Genomic DNA, 27,429 nt, shown 5'->3' with positions numbered 1-27,429 from the left:
AGATTATTTTATTTAACTAGTCATTGTATACATTTGTGTAAAATAATTTCTAGAAAAACAAAACCAAACCTTTGTTTGATGCTGACTGCTTGATTTCCAGTAGATGGCACCAAATACTCTTTGAAGTCCTTCATGACGCTAATTCCTAGTTGGTGTTGCTGGCCAATTGATCATTTAGCGCCAGGGAACGGAAAGGATCCATTCTTTAGTCTAATTCTCTGATTGTTATATAATTTAGTATTTTTATTTGGAGTTTTAGACCTGTTGGTGTTTAAATGATTAATTTACTATTTCTGACTCAGATTTCAACCTTTTTTCCTTTTTTATAAGCGTGATTTTCAATCAGGTTGTTTCTAGGGGGAGGATCATAATATTGAAAAAAGACTGGGTTAAAAAAAGAGTTGAGGGTAAGAGAAAGAATAGAGAGAGATGCTGAATGTTCATAAAATCAAAGAGAAAATATAAAAGTATACAAAATCCAAAATTTAGGTAGTGAAATCAGTGTTTTTACTATTGGTAGTTTTGGTACTTTAGAATTTATTCATTTCATTATGATTTTCAGTTTTACAAATAACTTGCAATTAAAAAATGCTCTTTAAAAATGTTGTATCTCCATTCTCATTTCCAGCCTTTTGTGCTTTCTTGAAACCCTTTGTCTTCAGTATATTTATTAGTTTTCATAAAGAAACAGGTTTTAGATCCAGTTAACCATTAAAACCAGAAAATATGTTTCCCATATATCAGGCATGGTTTACTACGTTTATTCTACTTATTAATTCTATTGAGTTTTCTTAATTTTAGTGATTTGTCAACTATTAAAAAGGACACGTTTAAAAATTTCCCATTATGTACGTTTTTCTTTCTTTTTCCCTTGTGTTTGAGTGTCGGTGTTTTGTAACTCAATCTGGAAATCCATTTCTTAACTGTCTTGTTTTTTAGCACAACTAGCAGTGGGACATTGGTAGCACCGGCTGGGCGTGAGACACATCTAGTTTCAGTTTCCATCTCTTGTGGAATGGATGGCCATTTAGCTTCTCTGGGCCTCAGTTTCCTCATGAGCAAAATGTAATAACCTACCTAATGGGGTTATATTCAGGATTAGAGATAATATAAGTGAATTACCAGATTAAGCTATTATTGTCATATATTGTCAACAATAAACTTTAAAAAAATCTTTGTGAAATATGTGCGAGCTTTATTCATTTCTATATTCAGGACTCTCAATTTACCAAGACACTTGTTACTACTTTTTAAAATGGAGATGTCAACGTATTAACAATGTAACTTGGGTGTCGAGATAGCTTTCATCTCAAAAATATTGATAGGCTTAGGGAACAATCCTTAAACTTTTCAGTTCTATATACGTTTATATTGGTACCACCCCCCACACAAACACCATTTTTAAAGACGTCTTGAAAAGGAAGTATTTCTTTGAATGTTTTCATTTAAAACGAGAAGACGACAAGACTCTGAAAGAGATTTGTGTCAAAGAATCTCGGGATTCAACGTCATTCTGTTGGTACGGGAGGTTTCCGAGCTTTTAAAACCCACTCTCGTGAGAAAGTAACTGTGCCAGCACTCGGGGGAGGGACGGGAGTGCCTTTGGCGAGCTCAGTGCTCTATACAGCCGCCCGATTCTAGCGCTTTCTGAGGAGAGAAAGCGCTGGGCGGCGAGCGTTTAATACTAGCCAGGCTTTTCCCTCAAGCCCCACAGCCACGTGGCGCCCGCTGGCTGCCGGCGCCGCTCTCCCTTCAGGGGGATTCGCGGCGGGGCCCTCAGCCACCCGGTTCCCGGGAAGCCTGGAGCCGCGGCCGCCAGACCCAGGGCTCCGGCCTCGAACCCGAGCGGGGCAGAGCGCTCAGGCGACGCTCGGGGCCAGCCTTCCACTCGAGAGACTCCCGGCAGCTCCCGGAACTTTTCCCCGGAGACAGGTCCCGGCAACAGGTCCACGCCGGGTGAAGCCGAGCTCCGCGGCGGCCGGAGAATCAGCGCCGCCCGGCACCCGGGTCTGCCCTCCCAGCCAATGCCAAGGTCCGGGGAGGAGGAGTGGCCACCAGCCACTCAGGGCTCGCCGGGCCTGCAGAAAGGTGACGTCATCGTACTGGGAGGTTTCAGAAGGCTCCACCAATGGGAGGCAGGCGAAGTGGCTCGCTTTCTGTAGCTCTTGACCAATACTAACAAAGTCAAAGTGGGCCTGGTTGTCGGTATAGAACCAATGGAAAACAGGGAGGGAGCAAGAGGCGGAGTTGCGAATCCTGTCACCAATTGGAAAGAGGGGGTGGAGCCCGGACCTTGTCAAGCGTGGCCAACGAGTGAGAGGAGCGGACCCTGGGGGCGGGGTCCTGATGCCCTCCCCCAATCGGACAAGGCCAGGGGCGGGGCATTCTTTAAGGTGCCCAATGAGGAACGCAGCCGGAGCGGGCCTGTCAAGAGAAGGGGCTGGGGGCGGGGGGATGGTGAGTCGGGGATAAACACTCCGCGGCGGTGGCGGCGGCTGCTCATCTCCGGATCTGTCACGGTGTCGGCGGTGGCCAGCTCACCGGCCCCCTTCCCTTCCCGCGAGCGTGGTCTCCAGAGAGGCTCTCTCAAGCGAGCTCCGCGGGGTCCACAGCGGGGCGCAGGTGTCCGGCGGCGGCGAACCTGTGGGCAGTGGGGGTTGGTCCCGTGGCTCCGGCCCCCGGTGCAGAATGGCGACGGCGGTTCGGATGAACATCCAGATGCTGCTGGAGGCGGCCGACTACCTGGAGCGGCGGGAGAGAGGTGCACGGGGACGGGAGAGGTCCGGCCCGAGCCGGGGCCGGAGGCTCTGAGGGACCGGCCGCGGGTCCGGGCGCCTAGCCGCTCCGGGGGTAGTTGGAGACGCGGAGAGCGCGACCGCGAGCGCTCCCAACCCCTCCAGCTCTCCCCACGCGCGGTCCGAAGGGAGGCCGCCGCTGCCTCGAAGGCAATGAATGGGGGTGGAGAAGGGGCCGCTGCGCCCCGGGGTCCCGAGCGCCGCCCCTCCCCACCCCGTCGCGGTGGGATGCCCGGGGCCCCCTCAGCCAGGCCCTTGGTTTACCTCATCGGGGCTCGTCCCGGCGGCCCCCAGCTGGGCCGGGCGCCCCGTCTCCCAGCCGGAGGAGCAGCGCTTCCCCTGCCCACCCCTCACCCCCCAACCCTCGGTGTTTGCCCCGCACCTTCGCCTGAGGCTGGTCCCACTTAACACACACCAACCTGCTGGACGTCGCCAGTGGGAAACCCGGGCTCCGTGAGCTCGGCGACTTGCTGTGTCTTTCTCAACAATGAGCAGCTGGAGTGCTCCTTACACCTGCTCCGAACTGAGGGCATTCACACAATTAAAAAAAACAATCATTGTTCTGAGAATTCCGCCTTGCTCCGTTTAATTGTTTCCACAATATTCGTTTAAGGAAAAATAAATTTTAAAAAGGAAATACTGTGGCGGGGAGAGAGTATTGAATGCTCTGGGCTCATTCATTAACTGGATCCTCCGGTTTTCTAGAAGCTGAACATGGTTATGCCTCCATGTTACCATACAATAACAAGGACAGAGATGCCTTAAAACGGAGGAACAAATCCAAGAAGAACAACAGCAGTAGCAGGTAATTTGGTAAATATTTCTCTTTCTCTTTTAGATGCTCCTGCAGATGACACAAACTGCAGGGTGGAAGTTGCCCGTTGTGTTATAACCCTGTAAATTAAGTGGCGATCAGGATTGAGTCTTGCACACATGGTCTTAAGCCATTGGAGGAAGCAGCCCTTCCCTTTGGGTTGAGGGGGGGACTGAAGAGAAAAGAGAAATGGAAATGTTTTACATTTCTTTATGAACTTTTTTTTCAATTTAATTTTGCTTTTCTTCCCTTTTGGAACAAAAATCTGAAAACTTCAAGTGAGATTAGCAACAGTGACAATATTTTGCCTTCAGAAATTGCAGATTCAGGGCAAGTTTTCTATAATTGCGAATACTGGACATTATCCATTTCTGTTACTTTTCATAGTGAAGATTTTATAAACATGTTAAAGTATCTGACTTGGCATAGGTGTAGAATTTCCTATTTGACATGAGGTTAAAACCTGCCTCTTTGGTGATGGAGGAACATATAGTATTAAAATATTAATCTGCCACAACCCTATTATGTTCACCTTTTAGTTCTTTAAATCCGTGAATCTCACTGGGAAGTGTTTGGTTAATGGTCAGTGAAATCCCATATTAAAGCCCTGAACATAGTTCCTGGTACATGAGTACTCCATTAATGCGATTGCCCCATTTTCCCCATCTTTACCCTTAAAATACGTTAGCTAGGAAATCTGTTTTATTAGATCCATTCAATTATACCTTTCATCCCAGTTAATTAAAATCATTGGTATTTTCATCACTGATTTAGAATCCTTACCCCTTTCCTATCCTCATGAATAGCTCTCTGCAAGTAACTGTATCTGGTTAGCCTCTGTGGCATAATACAGACCACTACAAGCCAGAAGGTTCCCACTTAAACCTAAAACTCACATGTTCTGGCTGCCTCTTCTGTCCTTGATTCACCCTCTTGTCCTTAGTGCTGGTAGAACCACAGGATGTGAGCCGCGCTCAAGTGCTGAGCTCTTGAATAGGAAGGCACGGGAAGGATGAACCTGGTAATTAATTACCTCGTGGTTTTTCCTTTCCCGCTCTTCTTTAGCATTACCTGAAAGTGGCAGCCAGTAGATGTGTGCATGGGTACTAAGGGCCTTTAAGAAGGATGTTAATACTGACTTGTATTATGCAATGGTATAAAATAATTTAGCTCTGTTACAGTTTGTTACACTATTAATTTTTTAACTGTTGTTTGGAAGAACTTTGAAGCCTTTTGGGTTATTTTTCTGGAAAAGTTTTCCTCCCTTTTGGAATAAAAGTATTTTGGGTTTTTTGTCGCTTTTACTCTTGTCCACTCATGATTTGAAAGGAATTGTCCATATTAATAGTCAAGGCTTAATCCTTAGCGCTTTATTTTTCCTGAAGTTTCACAAGGAAAGTTGTGGAGTGGATGTTCATTAGTAGGGAGAGGAAAAGAAGGGGTATTGTTGAAGAGAAGTAGCTTGGTCCCAAAAGGTGATTAGGAAAGAAAAATAATGATCGTTGAGAATTTCAAACCAAGAAACAGATTCTTTCTCCTCTCTTTAATATCCAGGATTATAACTGAAAAATGGCTGCAACTCCTAATTTTGGGAAAAGTTCTATTACTTCTGTTAATGAGTTTGGTTTGCTTTCCATGGTTAAAGACAGGAGACTATCACACTTGCCCATATTCTTGACTAATATGGGTTAGCCTGATATCGTCAGTGGTGCAAGGATCTCTGAGAGACCATGATTAAACCTGGAGATGGCACGAAGCAAACAAGTGAAGCAAGAGCGGGCTGTTTTGTTTAAATGTGATCACTTCCTTCCTGACATGTTTGGAATGACCCATCCCTGCGCAGTGAGACATCTCCCCAGAGAGTGCAGTTTGACACCTAGATCTGAATCAGACTTCTATCTAAGGCCAGGTATGGCCAGGATTTTGAACTGAAGTAAGGGCCATGGAGAGATGACTGCTGGTTTGGGTAACCCCTGGAGAACATTTATTCTTGTTAATTCGGATTGAAACGCTGTGCTCTTTGCTTGTAGAGTCAGTACTGTACTTTTCCTTGGACGGTAAAAAGATTTAGCCAGATATCAAACTTCTTGGGAACTAAAAATGCAAATCGTAAGTTTCTCTGGTTGCTTGTTTAAAAAAAAAACAACAAAAACAAATGAAATTATGAGTATTGATTATTTTGGAGTCATCCAGGGAACTACTGGAATACAGGGAGATGGAATCTTTTTTTCTTTCCTGCTGATTTTTGAAATCAGTTACTGATTATTTATAATTGAAATCCAGAGTTTTTAAAAGTATGTTTTGTTAAATTGGTAAAGCAGACTTTGGCACTCCTTGAAAGAGGAAGTTCAGGACCTGCCACTCAGTTCTTTTATGAGACAGTGGCTATATAGCTGACCTGACATGGGGAGTCTTTTTGAACCCAAGGACTTTTCCTATTCTCAGATACTCGGTAGTTTGGCTTAGTTATCTTTTTGTCAGTTATCTTTTTAATGGGTGACATTCGACCTTTATCAGTGATTCCAGAATTATCAAATCTTGTCAGTAATCACATAGAAAGTAATTTTGACGCAAGATGTCTACGTATTCTTATAATGCTTTAATTAAAAATATAAATGTTTACCCATCAACAGAATTGGCAAGCAATCTCTGAACTGGTCATTTTTTGAAAGGCCTGCTTTTCATTAAAGACAAACTCAGTTTCAGTAAACCAAATGCACTTCAAATGCCCTAGCCATTAGGTATAAGTCTCCTTGTAAAAATCACCATGTGTTCAACACTCTTAAGCAATCAAATAAGATCTGTAGTTTCTAAAACTCTGTTCAAAGTTTGGAAGGAGTTGTGCCTCTTATGGAATTTGTTAAACAGTTTTTGTTGGGGATTCAGAATATTTTTATATGTATCTTCCAGAAATTTTGGGTAAGGGTACCCTGTGTGCTGTTATTTTCTATAATCAGAGACCATGTTCTTTTCAAATATCCACCCTCCCCTATGCCACCACCTTCCACGGATGGTCCCTGTCTGTGGTTAAATGGGGGAATCTTGACCAGCTGTTGTCGTATACTTTCGTCCATTCAAAAAATCTGTGAGACTTTGAACTTGTTATTCCCTGTTAAAACTAAAATGCCACGCACTTTAAAGCCAAAGATTTGTGGTTGCAGGCCAGATTCTTGTTAACCATGATATCCTGCTCGCCATTGCAGGAAGTAAACCTTCAGAAAAATGTAACTGAAGAATGCTGAGGGATAACCAAGTGAATCGATTTAAAGCTTGTAAATTAACCAGTTTTAAAAGGTTCACATGTCCTTTATCTAGAAAACAAATATTCTAAAACTTAAAATATCGTCATTATTGTTTTTCCTCGTGAATAAAAATTGGTATCTCAAGAGCCTTGTGGAAGAGAAGTTTTAGTGCTGTGTTGGAAATTTTTCAGGAATATTCCCCGCCACATACACACTCTCACCCACCCCAGTCTCTGGTGTGAATGAACTTGGTGGCAGTACCCCCTCACCCCCCACCTAAAGGAGTAACTGAGCATTCACGGAAGTAGTGTTCTTCCATGATTACTGTGAGAATTTATCTCCTAGGCCCAGTAAGCTTTCCATTATGGCCCCACAGAATTCATGACCTGAGCCAGGTGATAGTCTCCTGTACTGGTTAGATTCCAGAGACTTTCCATAAGAAAGGTCAAGATTCAGCTCCTTTATAATGCTGGGAGGTTCCTCAAGTTTATTTTATAACTTGTTAGGGAGGAGTTGTGTGAGGAAGACACTGAAGTGACCACATAGACTGACTTCTTGTGACTTCTGTGGAAACCTGTCCATAAATTCTTAGACCCGACCTTATGTTCAAGGTCAGCTATAAACCTGCTAATAATATGATTTCACATCCACTACAGCTTTCATCCAAGGCTCTCTAATCACTTTTACAGTTGCTGCCTCATTGCTCCATGCTTGTTCAGTAGATAATTGGCAATAATTTTTATTCCCATTTTACAGAGGGGTTAACCCAGGACGGAATAGTAAAGAATTTCATTTCTTCCACAGGGCTAGTCAGTGGCAAGGCTGGACTTCAGATTTCACCCTCAGTGCTGCCTTAACCAGTCTGTCAGCTTTCTGTTGGGCTGAGTTTTAGAAGCCCCTTCCTGAAATCATTTGGTAGCTCTTCAACAGTTACTTCAGGGAGTAGAGAGATTGAGGCAAGAGAGGTTACTTTTATTCATTTAAAACTATCCTATAGTCAAACAACTTAGCATAAAATTTTGGTGTATACTACGCACAGAGAAAACTACAGGGCTGGGGTAGGGGTGCCACCTGCACTGTTCTACCCTCAGCCTGAAGGAAGCTGGTGGGATTATATAACCCTAATCCACATCGCATTGTGCAGCTGTTTTTCTCTCTGTAGAAATAGACCCTTTTTCCTTTCTTAAAATGGATTACTTTTCCACTAGGGAATGCATGCCTCTTAGTTTGTCACTTCTTAAACTCTGTTTTAGATATTTTTTTTACGTTTCTCTAACTCCCCAAAGCAACTAATTTCTTTAGTAGAGCCCAGGGAGTTTTTCTCCCTTTCCCTGTCTTCTGCTACCAACTTTGGAGAGAAAGAAGTTAAAATAATTGCGTAGGTGTTGAAGTAGTCCTTTAAGACAAGAATAATCTTACTCTTTTCTTATTGTTTCCTCTTTCAGATCAACTCACAATGAAATGGAGAAGAATAGGTGAGTTGGGGATTTTTGGGAGATGGGGGAGTTTTGATGCATTCTCTATTCATTGAGTTGAGACTTGGTTGCTCTTCTTGACTCCTCCCACAAGTAGCACCTGAGTTAAGAGTTCGCTCAGGGCCGTCTAAGCAGCACTGCCCGTAAATCACTTAGGTAGGTGAAGGGCTCCCCAGTTCCAAAGACCACACCCCAACTCTCACCCCTGCAGTCTGCTCCTCCTGAGGAATGCCTTTCTGTGTGACTGTTCCACAGGCCAAAGCATTTTAGGTCATGGACATTGTTTCCACAAGTAGTGTTTTTAAAAAATTACATGCTACTGAATATAATTGGCAGTGCTGTCTTAAGTCTTATACACACACAGATATATACACATACACATACATACCTATGTGTGTTTATAGTTTACTTGTGAATAAAGATTCTCAAAATTCAGGTAAATATGTACATAGGAGAAATTGGAGATGGTGGCCCAGTAGAGGAGGCCTGCACCTCACTGGGCTCCATCTCGCCGTCAGCCTGAGTTGATCTCTCTCACCTGGATTACCTCTTGCTGCTTACTTAAATCTTTGCTTTCCAAATCAAGTTTTCCCATCCTTCAGTGGTGTAGCCTAATGGTTCTCAACTCTAGTTGGATATTAGGATTGCTTGCAAAGCCTTTAATGTTTTAAAAAATATTTTTATAAGGGCCAGGCCTGTGGCCGAGTGGTTAAGTTCACGTGCTCTGCTTCAGTGGCCCAGGGTTTTGCTGGTTCAGATCCTGGGCACGGACCTAGCACTGCTCATCAAACCATGCTGAGCGTCCCACATAGGAGAACTAGAAGGACATACAACTAGAAAATATACAACTATGTACTGGGGGGCTTTGGGGAGAAGAAGAAGAAAAAAAAGAAGAGGGGCCGGCCAGGTGGTGCAGCAGTTAAGTTCACACCTTCTGCTTCTCGGTGGCCTGGGGTTCACCAGTTCGGATCCTGGGTGCAGACATGGCACCTCTTGGCAAAAGCCATGCTGTGGTAGGCATCCCACGTCTAAAGAAGAGGAAGATGGGCATGGACGTTAGCTCAGGGCCGGTCTTCCTCAGCAAAACGAGGAGGATTGGCAGTAGTTAGCTCAGGGCTAATCTTCCTCAAAAAAAAAAAAGAAAAAAAGAAGATTGGCAACAGATGTTAGCCCAGGCCCACTCTTAAAAATATATATTTTTAATGTTAAATATATTATACACATATATTTGGGGAAAGAGAACACATTTTTATTTCTGCTGATTTTATTTTAAAAATTTTATAGAATTTTTCAAATATGCAAAAGTAGACTGAATAATGTAATCAACTCACATGTGTCCGTCACGCAGCGTGAACAATTATCAACATTTTGCCAATCTTGTATAATCAAAACCACCCCTCTCCATGGAGTATTTTAAAGCAAATCTGCTTCTATCTCTAGTGAAGACTTTTTTTAGAAAAACATAACCACTTGCTTTTACCATGCTGAAAAAAATTAATGATAATTCTTTGTGGAGCTTTAAAAAAACAACAAAAAATCCAATGCCCAGACCTCACCCCTAGCAATTCTGATTTAATTGGTTTGGGTTGAGACTCTGCACTAGTATTGTTTTAAAAGCTCCCCAGGTGATTCTCATGTGCAGCAGGGCTGAGAACCATTGAACAAGCCTCATTCTGGTCTCTGAGCTCCCATCAATTTGAAATACAGGCTACCCATCCAGATTGAGTGGCTTTCTCGGTGCCCTGCATGAACAAGATGATGATGTGTAATGATGGCTCAGTAAATACATGTGGTTATTTCATGTAAACCCCCTTTGAAGAGGAAGCCTAACAGTGAAAGGACAGACCAGACCCTTACTAGGAAGGAAAATATTGGAGCAGGGCAAACATTTAGCATTACTCCACTGTGAAATATCGTGTGTGCGCACGTGTATGTGTGTTTGTGTGTAGGGGGTTGAGTGTGCCTCACTGCACATGTGCTTCTCCCCATCCCTCCCTCTTCCCTTTTAATCTCTCCATGAATGTGACCATATTCTAAGTCAGAGCTTCCTTTACACTTAGGGATTTACATACCATGAACTGGAAACTCAAAACTCTTTCTTCTGAAGGTAGAAAGGTAGTCAGGTGTGGTTTCTCTTTCTCATCTTTAGATTCTTTCCCATTTTTCTGCCTTTGGGGTGAACTGGGTAAACTGGGACTGTTTCTGCTGAAAAGTCTTCTAACTCTCCTTCTCCCTTCTAATATTTTACTTAGGCATGTATTTTTCTTCCTATTAAAATTTCATCCCTTCAAGTAGGGGCTCGTAGGCTTACTGCAGCTTTGTGCCTTTCCCGTCTGCAAGAATGCCACAGAATGTCAGTTTTATCATTTATTTTAGCAGTTCAGGGATGTTTTCTGCCTGCAGTACTCCAAGAACTTGTGCCCAGTACTTGGTATTAATGAGTTCACACTAGAGTATTAAGTTAGATGGCTCCCATTCTAGAGAAACGTAGTTTGTCTAATTGAGAAAGACGCAAAGACAGTTTCAGTTAATTCACTAAGCGCTAAGATGGTATGCACAGGAGGCTATGGAGGCAAAGATTCTGGAAAACTGGATTGGAAGTTGCTACTGGGCAAGCTGCTTATCATTCAGACTGCCTCTGTATGACCAGTCAACTTCTGCTCATTGAAGGGTTAGTTATCTAGTTTCCTTACTGCCCTTTCTTTTTTAGAATTTGGTCTTTTAAGGTCTTGATAATTCTTTCTCTAGTCTAAAGCGTGTGAACAGAAGAGAAGGAAGTAAGGAGTCAAGTTTACTTAATTTAACCAAGCATTGGTTGCTGTAGCTCCGGAGGGGAGGTTAAAGTTGTCGGACTCTTCTCCCTTCTTGGTGTGGATGCTTAAGATTTTAGTCTTTTGAGGTCAGTTGAACAGCTGCTCTTGTAGTCCCCCTCGTTTTGGTAGCTGAATCCTGTAAAAGAACATCGCTTTGCTAAATGCTGATACACATTAGCCATTTTTTACCTTAAAACATCACATAATAAGATTGGTATGGCTCTCAAAAAACAAAAAAAAGCAACTTAGGAGAACAGCTTCTAATGATGGGAATGTTTTTCTCTTTGATATTGCAGAGTTGATTATACTTGGGTTAGCTTTTTTTACACAGAAACCTTTTCTGTGGCACTTTAGAGATTCTGAATAATTGGTGTTCATCAGGACTCCACTATGAGGATTTTGTACTCAACACTACCATTTTAATAATCTTGGCATCGGTGGGAAGATAAAAGGAAAGACTTCTAGAATGGCGGAGATGGGAGGAGGTGGTGGTGGCGGTATTTTCCATTCAACAGACAGGCCTCAGTGGGGCACCATCGATGCCATGTGCGAGGTGCTGGGAATACGGAGCCCGACGGAGACCAAGCCCCTGGGTGGAAGGCTCAGTGTAGTGTCACTCTAGATATTAGAGTCTGTTACTCAGCCTGTGCTTCTCTGCATTTTAACTAATTTTGTGGGTCTAGCCTCCTGAGGAAACACCCTTGGTGAGTGTGTGGTATTTCTTTTTTAGAAACTAATCTTGTAGAAAATTTTGAGAAATATAGAAAGTCATACTAAAAATTAGATCATCCATAATTCTAGCAGCCAGAGGAAACCAGCGGAACTTTGAAATGTATCTTTCCAGTTGTTTTTGGAAAATAACTTTTAAAATATAGTTTAGTGTAGAAAATTGGAAAGTTCAGACACAAAGAATATAAACATCACCTAGAATAGAACTTGCAGTGGTAACAACAGCTGACACTCCTGCTAAGTTCTGTATCTGTCTAGACTTTTGTGCATACTTTTTTTTTAATCAACATGGGATCATATGGTAAATAATCTCAATCTTTTCAAGGTATGTTATGAACATTTTCCAGCGTCGCCAAATCTCCTTTTCTAGCATTACTTTTGGTGAACGCCCAGTATTACATCATATGGATGTGCCATAACTCATCTAACCAGTCCTCCATTTTAGATTCTTTCCAGCATTTTGCTAATATAAACAAGCCTTCCTTAAACTACTTTGTAGATAAATCTCTGTCAAACATCGTAATTATTTCCTTAGGGTAAATTTATAGTGTGGAATTAATGGTATCCACATTGTTAGGGTTTTTGATGTTGACTGCTGGATTGCCCATCAGGCAGGTTAGAGGCCATGTTTTCCTTATACCTTTACAAGTTGATTTTATAATTAAGACCTTTATGAATTTGATAAGTAAAAAACAAAAACACGCAGACAACTTGTTTTAATTTGCATTTCTTTTATTTCTAGCACAGCTGAACAATTTTCAAATCTTTGACAGTGTGTGTGTGTGTTTGAATTGCCCATTATATAATAACCTTTGCCCAATTTTTTCAGTTTATCTTTTTCTTTATTTTGAAAAGATTCTATAATATAAAGGATATGTATGAAAGAAATTACCCCTTTGTGTATCACAGAATTGTCCCATTTGTCATTTACCTTTACAGAATCAATCTTCTCTCACTGTTTGAAGTTGCTTGCCTCCATTGTATTCTAAATTCTTGTTTACGGCTAAGTCTGTTTCTAGACTTATTCTTCCATTCCGCTGATCCATCTGCTCCTCCTGTGCCATATACATTGTTTTAATCATTGAGGTTTTATTGTACATTTCAGGATCTGGTAAAGCAAATCTTTGCTCTTCCCTCTTCCTCTCTTTTTTATTTTACCATGTTCTTAGCCATTTTCACCAGTTTATTTTTCCTGATGAATTTTATAATCAACCCATCAATTCCCTATACCCAAAATTCTTTTGGGATTTTCAAAATCAAAATTAAATAATTCCACTATAAGTTAACCTTAAAAAGTTCATGTTTAAGTATTAGATCTTGTTTTCCAGGATTTATAGTGTGTCTTCATTTATTCACATCTCTTTTCTGTCTCTAAGTAAAGTTTTGTAGCGTTTCCATGTAGGTTTTGCGCTTTTCTTGTAAACAGTATTTCTGGGTTTATATATTTTTTAATTGCTATTGATTTCCCATTTAATTACTAATTAATTATTGTTGGGGAATAGGAAATCTTTTCATCTTTTGTCATTATGTGCCATTTATTGATAAGTCTGCTGTTTCCTTCTCTTAGCTGGGAATTCCTCTGGTTTGAATGCCTTTCAATAAGCCCTTCAGCAAATGGAGATTGAATGAGTGCATATAAGCTGCTGCCAGTGGGTCAGGTGTCAGGTGCTAGAATGGACTCTTTTTCAAAAGAAGGCTCTGGCATCTCCTTTGATAGTAGACACTCATTTTTCTGGAATGGTACGTATGCAGGCCTTGCTGGAATTAGGCAGCTGGTCTAGAAGATTACCTCTGCCAGAGTCTTCTGACCCCATGACAAAAGATTTTTGCGTGTGCTCTGGGAGGAGGATTCAGCAGCTTGATCTAAGCTGTTATTTTCGTTTGGTCAAACAGTGTGTCAGTGGCATCTGGTCTGGCATGAGAAACCATTCCAGTCAGGTCTCTTCTGGCAGGCTATTCAAATTGATTAAAGGTCCCTATAGTTGTTTCTTTTGGGTTTTGGCTTTTCAAATGGCCAAGCTCCTTATATGGGAAGGGGCCTGACTTTGGCCCTGGGTCTGAGTTGTGGTATGCATTGCACCACTCTTACTGCTTCTGAACTCCCTTGACCACACTCAGATTTCACTCTAGGATGTTGTAACAAATCCACGTTGCTTTGTTGCCACATGGGGCTAAGGGCCCAGCCTTGTTATTACAAAAGAGAGGGATATAGGTATCAGTGTGCAAATCTTGTCTATGGTGATGATGTAGAGGAGCTCTCCGATTTGTACCGCTAGAATCCATCTTTCCTGGACTGTACCTCTTGGGTAGATGGCATCTGCACTTGTAGGAACTTGGGCAAGAGACATATGCTGGTTATTCAACCAATTTCCAGTCCCCTACCTGGAGTATAGGGGGCACTCCCTGACTTTTTTGTCATAGACATTAGTAGTCAAAGGGTGAGATAGAGCTAGCAAGTACTACTAATAATATATATTTTGTGTTTTTTAAAATTGGGCTCTAAAAGGAAATATTAATGTGGTATACTTATGTATTTCACACTTTTAACGGAGAAGTGATTTTATAACTTCAAAATGTAACCACCATGAATTGCTATTTTTGCATTGTTCACTGAATGCTATGTTCCCATTCAGCTAGCATATATAACTACCTTTGTATTTTTTACAAAGATTACTATCACAATTATGAGAAATCTTCAAAACCTTCCAAGGTTCCAATTAAGTTGGTAATAATGATGCTTTTGGAAATTGTTTATAAAGGGATCATTTTAGAAAAGGGAGTACTTTTTTTCTCAAAGCATGACTTATAGTCTTCACCTGGATTGTTTTGTGTAACCCTGTAAGGCTTTGTTCTCAACCCAAAATCTGGAGGTTAGGATCTCTTGTGACCTGTAATAACTTTTAGGGAATAATTTTTGACTCTTTAAGAAGATTTATTTGTCCTTACTCTATACTAAATAACCTTTTTTTCTCACTATACAGCTCATACAAACCCACATCTGAAATTATTTTTGTTCAATCTCCAATTATCCTATAGGATTTGTGAAGCTATTTAATTGGCTAAGTCTGTCCACAGAAAGGTAGGAGATAAAATGCTGAGACCTTAGAGTTAATAGGTTATTGTTTATGTAGCTCTTTTTTTCTCCTTTACTAATAATCTTAGGCTCAGTTTTAATGAAAACTAGTACTCAATGAGGTACAGTGATTCATGTTTAAGTAGGACGTTTCTCAAAGAAAAAGACATGAATTACCAAAGATGTCAGAGTCTTCTCTTGGGTCAGCATCTGCAGATGCGTTGTTTCTAGGCTCCAATGGTTAACATGAAATAGAAGACTTGGTCTCTTCCATTGTTTGTTGATGAAAGAAAACAGAACAGTTAGATACATAGGAGGTCTGTAGCACATAAAGGAATGTGATGTATTTGGAAAGAAAAAACGGCTTATGATAGGCTATGAAAGCTTGAAAATCTTCACGGAGAAGTTAAGTCAAACAAGATGTAGATTAGGGAAAAGAAAGAATATGTTTGGTACAGGGCAAAGGGGAGCGCATTCTAGAACTTTCTGTGGGAGCTGATATTTGTCATGGTCTGAAAGTAGCTCAGATAAATAATTCTGCAATAATTTGTTTACATGTTTGATCACTCCAACTAAATTTTGAGTACCTCCAAGGCAGGGACTTAGTCTTGCTCAACATTATGTCCCCAGCACCTAGGAAGGTAGCAGTGCATGGTAATCCTTTGAGAAATGCTGCTGGAGTAAATGAATACAAGAGCCACGTGTACGTTCAAAATTTCTACTGTGAACTTACTTATCTGCCCTCTTCATTGGCTCCAGCCTGTGTGCTCTGACCTTGTAATTCTTTTATATGTCGTGTACTTTACTGTGAAAGTCTCCAGGAGAGAGTTCAGTTACCCCTTCAGTAAAGAGGAGTAAACTCTGATAACAATGTGTCCCCCACAACACAGACACATAGGCATGCACGCACAGGTGCACTCACACCTGATTTAACACCATTCCTGGTCTTGACTACCCCCAAGCCAGGGAGCACATCGGGGTAACAGAGTAAATTCAGGAGCACTATCTTCAGATGGCACAGTCTGCCTATAGCCTTACTCTTTTTTGCTGCATCTTTTCCCCAGTTTACACATCTGCCAGCCTGGGAAAGAGACATGGATAGACTCAAGAAACCTTGAGACTGGAGGCAGAAATAAAAAGAGAAGCCTTCAGGATTGTCTAAGAGCGCGCTGGTTAGCCCAGGTACCTTCTCTCAGTGCCAAAGCTCTGATAGGAGGTGGTGCCTCAGACAGCCCCGAGTCCCCTTCAGGAATGACTTCCTGCACTGGCATATTTAGTTTTCCATCATTCATAGCTGACAGGAGTTAAGGAAGACTAACAACAGAACTATATCTGAATATATTTTATATTTAAATATTTAATATATTTGGAGTTTATTTTGGTGTTAACCTCCCTACTCCCCTGCCATTTTCTGAATAAGCCATTCTTCCCTCAAGGATTTGCAGTGTTATCTCCACTATATGCTGGATTCTTATCTATTCTTAGCTCTGTTTCTGGGAATTTTTGCTTCTGTTCACTTGATTTGTCTGTCTATTCTTATATTAGTATATATTGTTTTTAATTATTGAAGCTTTGTAATACAATTTATTATCTGGTACAGCACATTCCTCTTCATTATTCTTCTTTTTCAAAACTTTTGGCAGTCTCTCACACATTTATTCTTCTAGATGATGTTTAGATTAATTTTCCATCATCAACAAATACTGTTTGGATTTTTCTCTTGGAATTATGTTAAATTTGTAGGCAAGCTTGGGTAACATTGACATTTTTACTTTGAGGGTTCATATCTAGGAATGTGCTACTTTTCCCCATTTATTCAGATTTTCTTATGTCTCTCAACAAAGTTTTATAGTTTTTCTTTCCAGAGATCCTTTGAAACTGTTTTAAGTTTGTTCCTAAATATGCTATGCTTTCTTCCTGCCATTGTATGTGAGATATTTTAGGTTCTCTAGATATGGACAGCGCATCCAGAGGTGTGCTTGGATTTCCAAGGTCAATACATATTTGCCGCTATTTTTATTTCCCTTTGGCTAGTGCAGTAGAGAGGTAGGAGGCAGGCCCGGGTGCGCTTCAGAGGCACCCCTCCTACCCCCACCTCTACATGATGTGAGTGGCCACAAAGGAATCTGTCCTTTTGCATGCATTAGCTTTATATATAAAATCCTTGCTAATTTTTTAAACGTAAAAAATGGTAGCTTTAGCATTAGCAAGATCTGTGTTTCAATAGAAAATGGGTTAGATTTTCCATTAAATCTTTTCATGGTAAAAGATAACCATTTTCTTTAAGGAAAAGTTCAGTGAATTGGATTTTACCAGATAGCCTGTATCTACCCAGTGAGACACCTTGAGTTCCCTGTTGATTTTAAAAGGAATATTATAGTGCTGTAATTATCTGTGTCTGTTCCTGGTAATTACCCATCTACAGACGAAGGTAGGATTGAATAATAACTGCTCCCATAGATGGAGCCCTCCATGTCAGACTCTGGCCGGGGGCTTCCATACCTTGTCTCAGTTAATACAACAGCCCTCTCTGGTGTTGTCATCCTTCCTCTATGCTGAGGACACTGATGCTACATGGAGTAAAGTAATTTGCTCAAGGTCACACAGGGAGTAAGCAGCAAAGCTAGGATCCCAGACCTTCACTCTGAATCACTAACACTATTTGGTTGTATAGTGACTGACAGATTCAGAATATAAAAATAATTAAAAACAAAAATAAATAAAATTTGAGATACTTAAAACTTACTGAAGAGACTGTAGTTTGTACCTAATTTCGTTATCACTGGTTATAGGCCACACTTGATTCTGAGCATACTGACTACAGCTCAGATCACAGATTGGTTTCTTTATGCTACTGTAGACCAAAGATATATCAGTCCATCCAGAATAATGAAAGCGCTGTTTCTGAAGAGTCAGCAGGTGAAGTTTGTCAAAGTTCATGACCTAGGTACAAAGCAGTTGGATCAGCGCAAAAAGAAGAGACAGTCAGGGGCACGAGGGAACCAGGATTTGGCACAACGCTTTTCTGCTGGGGGTGGGGAGCTGGGAGGCAGCTCTTGGCAACAGGAGGACTGTCTGAAGAAGATGTGATGGGAGGAGATTCAAGGAGGGGTCAGGTGAAGGTATCGAGTGGCTTCCTGTTGAGGATATGTGGCAAAAGCCCTGCTAGTTCCTCAAAGGGGAGTTAGACCTGGTTCAAATGGGTCACTAGGCCCCTCCTAGAGGAAGAGAGCCCTGGCCAGGGGAATAGTTAGGACTGAGGAGGGAGAGCTGAGACAAGTGCTTCACTGCATCTTTCAGATCTGGGTGCTCCATGCGTGTGCTGGGCTGGCTGAAGGATTCTAGATCCCAGGGTAGGGAGCGTATGTGGCTCAGGGTCGAGGGTCCTCTGTGGGAGCTATTATAGAGGGCTCTGTTTGCTTTTTCACCTGGTTCAGGAATCGAATTTCACTACTCTGTGATGGCACTGAGCCTGCTTCACATACCTCATCCCTCCGCGGTAGTTGGCCCAGACACCAGCCTGGGGATGTGTCTGCAGGCAGATGGCAGGTGGGTAGCCATCAGGCTGGAGCAGTGAGGCACTGGAGAAAGCCAAGGCCGCACTGCCAAAGACAAGTTGACTTTGGATCTCTGCAAAAATCCAGAAAGTGCTCTGGTCCTATTTTCATAGAACTAGGCCAGAAAACGCTGAATGAACATGTATTATCCTGAGCTCAAATTAGTCAAATTGCTTATTTCTAGTTTCACAACTGGGAATGTTCTTTGGGAACTCACATTTGGGTAGTGAAAATTGTACTTGCTGGGCTGGACTCCTTGTGTAACTAGAAATGACGATGCATGGAAAGATGACATTATTATATTTTTATCTGTAGACAAACTTCCTAAAAAATGTACATACTCATATCTGTAGATAAACCCACATCGTAAAAGGACTAATATGACACTGTTCTGAATCATGCAGTCTTTGCAAATAACAAGCAAGCTGAAAAGTCTACTTCTAATTTTTGAATTTTTTTCTAATTTGAAAATTAATCTATAAACTTTATAGTGAGAAATAAGTTGGATAACTGTTTAAGTGACTAATTATACTTTTTCATGGTGTTTCTAATAACGTGAGCTATTTTCATGGCTCTCTTTGAAGAGTATTATCATCCAAGGTGAACAAGTACATTTTACACACACAGCTTCTGCTTTTTTTCCCCTCATGCAGTAGTGAGAGGAGGAAAACTCTAGCATGAGTCTTGCTTGTGGCCATTCCACCTGGACAGGTTTTCAGAGCAAGAGAAGTCTTATAAAATAGTAGGGCATTTGTCCCGTTAAGTCTTCCCAGCTCAGGAGTGAGTGCTTGCTCCTCGAGTTTGTCAAGGCTAGAGAGCCCTTGGAGAGTCTAGGGCAACTCTGTCAAGAGCCAGCTGAGAAAGGAGGCTCAGGAGGATGTCTAATGCACCACTTGTTAGATCTGCCTTGGGGCAACATCCTGAAGTCTTGAGATGAATGGGGTGAATTGACTTCCTCGGTCAATAGCATGCATATTGACGTGTCTTGGAGTTTTCCGAAGCAGTTTTCTTCTTTTGGTCTGCATTCCGCACTTTTGCTTTTAAGAGGGGGACAAAAAGGGCGAACTAAGCTTTAAGGTAGGCTCCCAGGAGCTCTGCTCCAGGTCGTTGTTTGTGGACAGTGGCCCCCAGGACCCTGAGCACTGCTGAAGGTATAGAGATGGACTCTGTCTTCAAGAAACTTAAGTCTAGTTGGATAGATGACAGAATCCATTCAGCAAACATTTATTAAGCATGCGGGAGGGGCAGACACTGGGAACACAGCCCTGATTAAGCTGCAGCCCCAGCTTTCTAAGGAGTTCACAATGAATGGTTAAGTAACAAATACCAAACAATTCAGGCAGAACAGTGGACTTCCCAGTGAGTAGTATAAAGAAAAAGTATTCAGAAAATGAGGAGTCACCACAGGCTAGAGGGACCTGCAAAGGCTTTAAGGAGGTGGTGGGCTGAAGCAAAAACTGAATCTTGGCCATTTCTCACATTCATGGAATCTGCTAGGTTCTAGAAGAAGGCCCAAACCAAGGTTTCAATTAAGTGTAATCAATTGCCGAAATTTTACGGACTCCTGTGCTTCTGGTCACTCTGTGGCTAGAGGCGCTCTCTTCCGTGGGCCGCTGCAGCTTCTGCCTCACCAGCCTTCCTCCCTTCCCCACTCCGTCCCATTCGCCATTCCGCCATGCTCCAAGACCTCCCTGTGGTTCTCTCCAGCTGCCCAGCATGCTTGTTGGTATAGCAATACCAATGATGGACTTTTTCCTTATGTTGAAAAACTGTATCCAATTTTCTGAATAGCAGTAGTTTACCTGGTTGAAAAACCAAAAGTAAAACAAATTATTCAGTAAAAACTCCCCCCCTTGCCTTGTCCCTATTCCCTGACTTCTCTCTACCCAGCCACTGTTCACTAGTTTCTTATGTATCATTCCAGACTTTATGGCGGTACAGGAAACCGTGAATATAGATAATTATTTTTACCCAAAGATAGCATATTGTATGCATGGTTTGATATCTTGCTTTTCTTTACTTAACAATATACTTTCCTAATAGACGTAGAGCACATTCTCGTTCTTTTTTCATAGCTGTGTAGTCCCTCACTATGTGGATATACCATAATTTATTTAACCAATTCCCTACTGATGGTCCCTACTTGGGTTGTTTCAATCTTGGCCATTACAAATAAAGCTGTAGTGAATAACCATACGTGTATGTCATTCACATTTGTAAATACTATATACAGCAACAATATAGGCTAGCGATTTAGTGGTCCTGAGTGTTGAAAGAGAAGTATTGGGTTAAAAGGATTCTCACCCTGGCATGTCATTATTTTCTGAATTTGGATGTTCTGTGGGTCACATCATAACCCAGAAACCTGGAGATAACTTGATAAATGTGCCTAATAGAGATTAGTCCCTACCCCGACACCTGTAGAGACAACTTTAGAAAACTCTGGATTTTGCTTCTCCTTGATTTTCACCAGGGTTGTCTAATTTCAAAAGATATTTATTTGACCAGAGGTCATTGGTGGCATTTGCTATCACTGGGCCTGGGCAACTTCACACTCTTCTAGAACTTGCTCTTCCAGGGTGCCTTCTGGCCCACTGTGAAATTCTCAAATGCTGCTCTGATCTTGTTTTTGTAGACGGGCCCATCTCCGCTTGTGCCTGGAGAAGCTGAAGGGGCTGGTGCCACTTGGACCTGAATCAAGTCGACACACTACACTGAGTTTATTAACAAAAGCCAAATTGCACATAAAGGTAAGTGTATCCTTGGGATACCTTCTATCTTTATTTGTCCAGTAAGAGTTTGTCTGTTATGAGGGACAGTAAATGTATGCCTCCACGACAGTCCTCTCCTGTGAACTCCTCCATCCTGCCTCGTGAATGAATCACAGGTACCCCAAACTCAACATGTCCAGAATCCAACGAAGTATTGCTCACCCATATGCACCAGAAGTTATAGGGTCCATCCAGCTGTCCATCTGACTGTACAAGCCAGAAACCCAGGCTCAGCCTTGATAACTCTTGCTCCTTAGCTATCTGTGTCTAAGTCTTCTCCAAGACCTGAATATTTCACAGCCTGGTCTACTTCCATTTCGCCTCACCATTGTCTGCTGCAGTAAAGTCCTCAGAGGCCTCCCTGTATTCCTCTGGCCTCCCTCCAAGCTAATCTCCATGCTTCCCAAGAACAATCCTTCTAAAGCTCAAATCAGTGTGTCACCCTGTTTAAAATTCTTCTGTGGCTCAGGACATACCCTGTCACCAGGTCTGCCCCAGGCTCTGCCTGAACTGGCCCTCACCTGCCTATATAGCAGCATCTTGTGCCATACGCTCCTTTCTGCTCCAGCCCTTCTTTCAGTTCCTTGAACTTGTCATGCTCTCTTACCACAGGGCCTTTGTACGTGCTGCTCCCTCTATTTGGTATGCTGTCCCCTCCCTTCTTCACCCAGTTAACTTCTTGTCATCCTTCAGATCTCAGCACAGGTATCACTAACTCAGGGAAACTTTCCCGACTTGGTCACCTCCTTTCTGGGACTAGTGATCCTGTTATTGGGTATCTCTCTGTCAGCACTTGTCACAGTTAACATCTGACCATGGTTTGCATGACTATTTGGTTGTCTCCATCATTAGAATGTACACTCCACCAGGAAGGGGACTGGATATTTGTGCTCACCTCGTATCCCCAGCACCTCCCAGAGGGTCTGAAACAGAGTTGGCACTCAGTACGTAGCTTGAATAGCAAAGGGTAAGGGAGTTGTATTCAAACTCTGGGAGCCGCAGCCAGGATAACTGTCGAGCATGTTTAGATCGTCATGATTGGACAAATATCACTTGAATTATGGTTAGTAGCCCGCGTACATGACAATTCTGGGGGGAAAAGTACCTCTGTTTACAGCAAAATAACCACAATTAAACAGTCTTAATTATCTGAAGAATATGAGAAGCTAGAGGACAGATTTGTAAAAACAAATGGTCTATGGAAATGTATTTTCTAAGCTCTTATGTTGGACAATTTGGAATCGAGACTTCAAAAGGGACTATTTCCTGCTAACAGAAGTTAATTGAGATTTCGCATGACACAAAAAAGTGCTCATGTTATTGGGATGTGTACTTGGATAAACATCCATTTAAATGGAAGTGAGTTTCTTAAGCTACCGTCACATGCAATGCTCTTGTTCAGAGAAATTAGGAGCTCAGGGCACCGCCGCAGACAGGGGAGACCAGGTTTGGCTGCTGCCTGCAGTCTTTTCAACATCAAAATTGAGGAGTACCAGGATGCTAGAGTGTCAGAGTTCACCCCCAGAATCCCTGTGACGGTTCAGGTACCCACAGTATTGTCAATGCTGAAGAAGTTAGGTGAAGATAGGAGTCACTGCCCGGTCAATGTCCTGTCTCTGCAAGAAGCTAAATGAGTGACACACCAAATGGCTTCTGAGGAAGATTGGGTATTCCACTGCTAGACAGGAGGATGCAGGGTCATTGCCAATTTTGAAATCTTCCTGTGGGCTCCAACAACTGCCTCTTTGACTTGCAGAAACTTGAAGATTGTGACAGAAAAGCCATTCACCAAATAGACCAGCTTCAGCGAGAGCAGCGACACCTGAAGAGGCAGCTGGAGAAGCTGGGCATCGAGAGGATACGGATGGACAGCATTGGCTCCACAGTCTCCTCAGAGCGCTCAGACTCTGACAGGGGTGAGCCCTGTCCCTGCCTCCTCGGCCACCCTCCCGCTTCCCCCACCCTCCCTTGCCCTCTCCCATCTGCCAGCGGCAGAGAAGGAGCTAAGAACCTGCTCGTGATTTAGAGAAGCTGGGTAGTGTGACCTCCAGTAATAGCTCCCTCTTTCCTTTTAACAGTTAGGCACCAGCATCCGAAGAAGGGCTCGACTGGAGCCACTTTGATTCAGCCTGAGTTTTCTGAAGAATGCCTTCACCCATGTCTCTCTCTCTTGTCCTCCCCACAGAAGAAATTGATGTGGACGTTGAAAGCACAGACTATCTCACGGGGGAGCTGGACTGGAGCAGCAGCAGTGTGAGTGATTCTGATGAGCGGGCAAGCATGCAGAGCCTCGGCAGTGACGAGGGCTACTCCAGCTCCAGCATCAAGAGAATAAAGCTCCAGGACAATCACAAGACGCGTCTTGGTCTATAAGAGAGAGTGGTCCCTTCGCGGCCTCCCGGATGGTTCTCCCTGTTGGATCGGATTAGGTAGTGTATTGGACCCGCCCACAACTCCCTTGCACGTAAACTTCAGTGTACCACCTTCACCAAAATCAGCTTTGTAAAAGTTCCCAAGGAAGTGCTTAGGATTGTGGGTTTCTGATTGCATCCACTAGCTTCTCTTTCTCCATAAAAATTTGTCTCTGAGAGACTGTACATTCCAATCAATTTGAAGCACCCAAGAATTCTTAGACTGAATAAGCAACTTTCACATCTCAGCAATTTCCCCTTTTATTTCCTGTCCCCGTGTAGTCTACCAGACCTTTCTTAATGTTTTCTGGCTTACTGTGTTATTTGCCTAGCAGAAATGTACAAATGTGTCTTGTGCTTAGGAAACTGAAGGAAACAAACTTTTCAAGTTGAGATCCTGATCTCAGCGCTCCAAAGTAAGCTTCGAAAGCAGCATTTGAGAGCACTTAACCATGGACCTCACCCTGTGAGGAGTCAGGAATACCTCCAGAAAACACCCCCACACACCCCCCCCCACACCCCGCGCCAAGTCCCCTGAGCCTCGCGGGGATGGGAGCAGTATTCTCACTTTAAGATGGACACCTTGACACCTTGATAGCATGTCTTTGGGGTTGCACATCTTATCAAAGTTCCAACCTTGTTTGTTCTCACAAACAAAATGGTACAATCTCTTTTTGTGCGACGTTCTTGGGACCGCGCTGTGTACTGCTCCCCCAAGGCACACTTTCCCCTGGAAGTTTGTTATGCTACTTGTCTCTGGAACATTTTTTTTTCCTACCTCAGAGATGAATGAGATCTCCATTTCCCACTTAACACGAAGTGATTATGCCTCTCTTTTTTTTTTTCTCCGAATAAGTGACATTTGGTCCAGTTCTAATCTATTTTCCTATTTAACTCTCAGCAATAACTGAGCTTTGGCACTAGCTGAGCTAGTGTCCATCTTCAGTGAAAGGAAAAGTCCACATTGCTACTCTCTCTGTTGCAGGTGAACAGGAGGGGATGGTACAATGGTGCTGGAATCCCTCTCCTTAGTGTTTTTGGACACACCCAGAAACTTCTTTACGGAGGCTTTTGGGTTGACAGTGGAAAAGGCTGATTTCTTTTTGGTTATGATTTCTCCCTTAAGTGGTCTCCCACTGTGTAGCATTTTTATTTAAGCTAAAACAGAGCACATGTATATAACACACATTAAATCTATAAATACTATTTATTCATTTTATATAAACTAATGTAATGGAAAATAAATTCTTATGACTTTGTGCTTTTTATAGATGTTCTAGAAACTTTGTATGTAGGTATCTACAAAATTGGTTCACTCCCCTTAATATTTTTGCATTCATATTTTTGAGGTCTTGATGTTTTCAGCCTCCAGCGAATCTTTTTCATTGAATTTGAACCATTTGTAAAAATCTGTGACGCTGAAACAGAGTATGTGTCACAAAGTGATGAGAACATTCCTAAAATCCACAGACGCACTGCAACCTTAAGGGCTCAGCGGCTGAACCAGTAGCGGGCGGCCACCGCGTGCTCCCCCTGGCCTGCGGTCTCTAGCACGCCACAGCCTCGCAACTCCTCCAGCGCCTCCACCTTCCACACAACCAACGTAAAGTTCTAAGGCACTCCACATGGGAGCTCCTTCCATGCATGAAGAGCAGTCTAACAAAGCGAGATTACTTTTGTGGGTTTTTTCTTTTTAATGATTCTTTAATGTATTAAAAAAGTTTCAGTTGGAAGTAGTGGATTCCTAAATGATTCCAAAGTCATCTGTAATTCCTTCTGTTTTTGTTTTGTTCTGTTTTTTTTTTTCATTTCAGCTTTGGGTAGGGGGAGGGGCAGGTGACACAAAGGATTTTTTTTCTTGTTGGAATCTTTTCCAATTACCAGCTGAAGATTTGCACTGAAATACAACTTGTATGCCTTTTGCATTTTTAAAGCCTGCTTCCTGAATTTAAGCAGAGTGATAGTGTTCAAAGAGCCAGCTCAGCCTGTAACACGTTTGAATAGATATATCTGCACTTTGAGGTCCCTTTCGAATGCCATTCGCTAGACCTCACAAGCATTTTGTGTAATTGCTCCGTTCAAGCGCCTCACGAGTCCATGATGCTGGATGCTGTACGGCATCGAAACTCAAGACTTTGGGAAAAGCTTGTGGGCTTGCATTGGGGGAGGGAAGGGAACAAAATTTGTGTATTTGTTTGTTTAATTTAGAAATAAGGCATCTGAGAGATGTCATTATTTTCTGTGTTTTAATTGTTGTGCCTTTGAGTTAAACTGCATTTTTGTCTTTTGGTTGAAATATGAACTGTACTGTCCCAATATAAAACAGTCATTATTTGACCTTTGCACTGTTTGTCTGGTCCTTTTCAATTTGATTGCATATATAAATGTGGAACTTGATAGATCTCTATATTTTTACTGCACTTGTGATAAACTGGCACCAGGGTGAGACGTTGCTTTCACAGTTCGAGGTAGACGAATCAGCATGCCAGGCAGGGCTGGCTCTAACCAAAACTGTAAGCTTCAGGACCAGCAAACTCAGCCCAAGGCAGCTACTCCCCTTCCCCGTGGCTGATCGGCAGCCCTGATTCGCCAATCTGTCCTCTCATTCACTGAGCCACCAGCGTGACTGTTAAGAGCTATACAGTCTTTTTGGTTGTTTTGGTTTTTTTAAGCAAAATGAAAAACCTTTCTATTAGGGTTGTTGGGGGGAGGGGATGGGCAAAGATATAAACCCCAGCCTTTAAGACTTTGACAATTGTATGTAACTATAGATGTGTATAAATATAGGCACATGCATATTTTTATGTGAAAGTTGATTTTAAAAAACTAAGGAGATCTAAACTACACTCTTCTTGATACCATTGCAATGCAAATAGGGAAAGAAGAGTATGTGGTCCAGTTTCCTGTAGTGAGAAAATATATATGTGTGCTTCTGTTAACATCCCAGAAAACGTGGCTTTCCATGCCTGTTGGCTTAGAACAGCAGGCCAAGCTCCCAGGGTGTCTGTGCTTTGGTTTTCTTTTCTAAGCAGAGATCTTGAATCCTTCAAGGTGCTGAGAGCGACTGCTGCCTCCTTTCTCTAGTCACAGACCTAGTGCTAGATAGTGATTCAAAGAGCATCACATTTGAGCGGGACCTAGATTCTTCTCCCTTATCAACCCAAAACTAAAATAACTTCAGTGTCAGTTCAGACTTGAGCGTTAAGTAGGCCCTGAGCCTGCAGTCAGCCACGTGAGTGGGTTTGGTTTTTTTAAGGTGGGCATTTTCCTTTAACCTCAACTTTTTTCAGAAGAAACAAGGGTCCTTACCTGGGTTTCCTGTGGGCTTCTCTTCTCCATCCCTAAGTGGCCAAGAGCAAATCCTGAGGTGTGAAAAAAACAAAAGTGTAAATGGGGCAGGATTGTGATGTTCAAAATAACTGTCTAGCAATATCTTGGGTTTCGCTAATGGATTTTGTGGGCTTTGTTCTTCTTGCCTCTCCCCCATCCTTTAGAGAGAAAACTTATTTTTGAAAAGTATATATATACACACATTATTATTTAGGTTTTTATACCATCCTATACTGGCAAGAATACAACTTTCATTGTGCTTTATAATCTGATTATTCCCCCAGATCTCAGTCTTTTCTTTCTTCTTAACTTGTTTCCCCGAGTTTCTCTGTCTTCCCCCTCTACATGCCCCGTGTGAACACCAGGAAGTCCAGGCTGCAAGGAGTTTCCTGCCTGTCAATCTCTTCTTTTTCTGTCTA

At 42.3% G+C, this 27,429-nt stretch overlaps 1 protein-coding gene across 2 annotated transcripts; it reads left to right on the top strand.

The window, feature by feature from the left end:
• Positions 1–2,461: 2,461 nt before the first annotated feature.
• On the top strand, positions 2,462–27,087 carry MXD1 (MAX dimerization protein 1). Of its 2 annotated transcripts, XR_006888602.1 has the most exons (7): positions 2,463–2,761; positions 3,501–3,600; positions 8,297–8,326; positions 21,134–21,248; positions 23,026–23,185; positions 23,455–23,698; positions 25,151–27,087. XR_006888602.1 is itself a non-coding variant. In XM_046661068.1 (6 exons), the coding sequence occupies exons 1-6, from the start codon at positions 2,689–2,691 to the stop codon at positions 23,640–23,642; spliced, it is 666 nt and encodes a 221-aa protein (XP_046517024.1). In that variant the 5' UTR covers positions 2,462–2,688; the 3' UTR covers positions 23,643–27,087. The 2 variants fall into 2 exon arrangements, 1 of the variants encoding a protein (XP_046517024.1); XM_046661068.1 differs by having other exon boundaries at positions 2,462–2,761; positions 23,455–27,087.
• The last annotated feature ends 342 nt before the right edge of the window (positions 27,088–27,429 follow it).

Source organism: Equus quagga, chromosome 5 (assembly GCF_021613505.1).
Source record: "Equus quagga isolate Etosha38 chromosome 5, UCLA_HA_Equagga_1.0, whole genome shotgun sequence".
Taxonomy (NCBI): Eukaryota; Metazoa; Chordata; class Mammalia; order Perissodactyla; family Equidae; genus Equus; species Equus quagga.
This window is presented reverse-complemented; position numbering and strand designations above follow the sequence as displayed.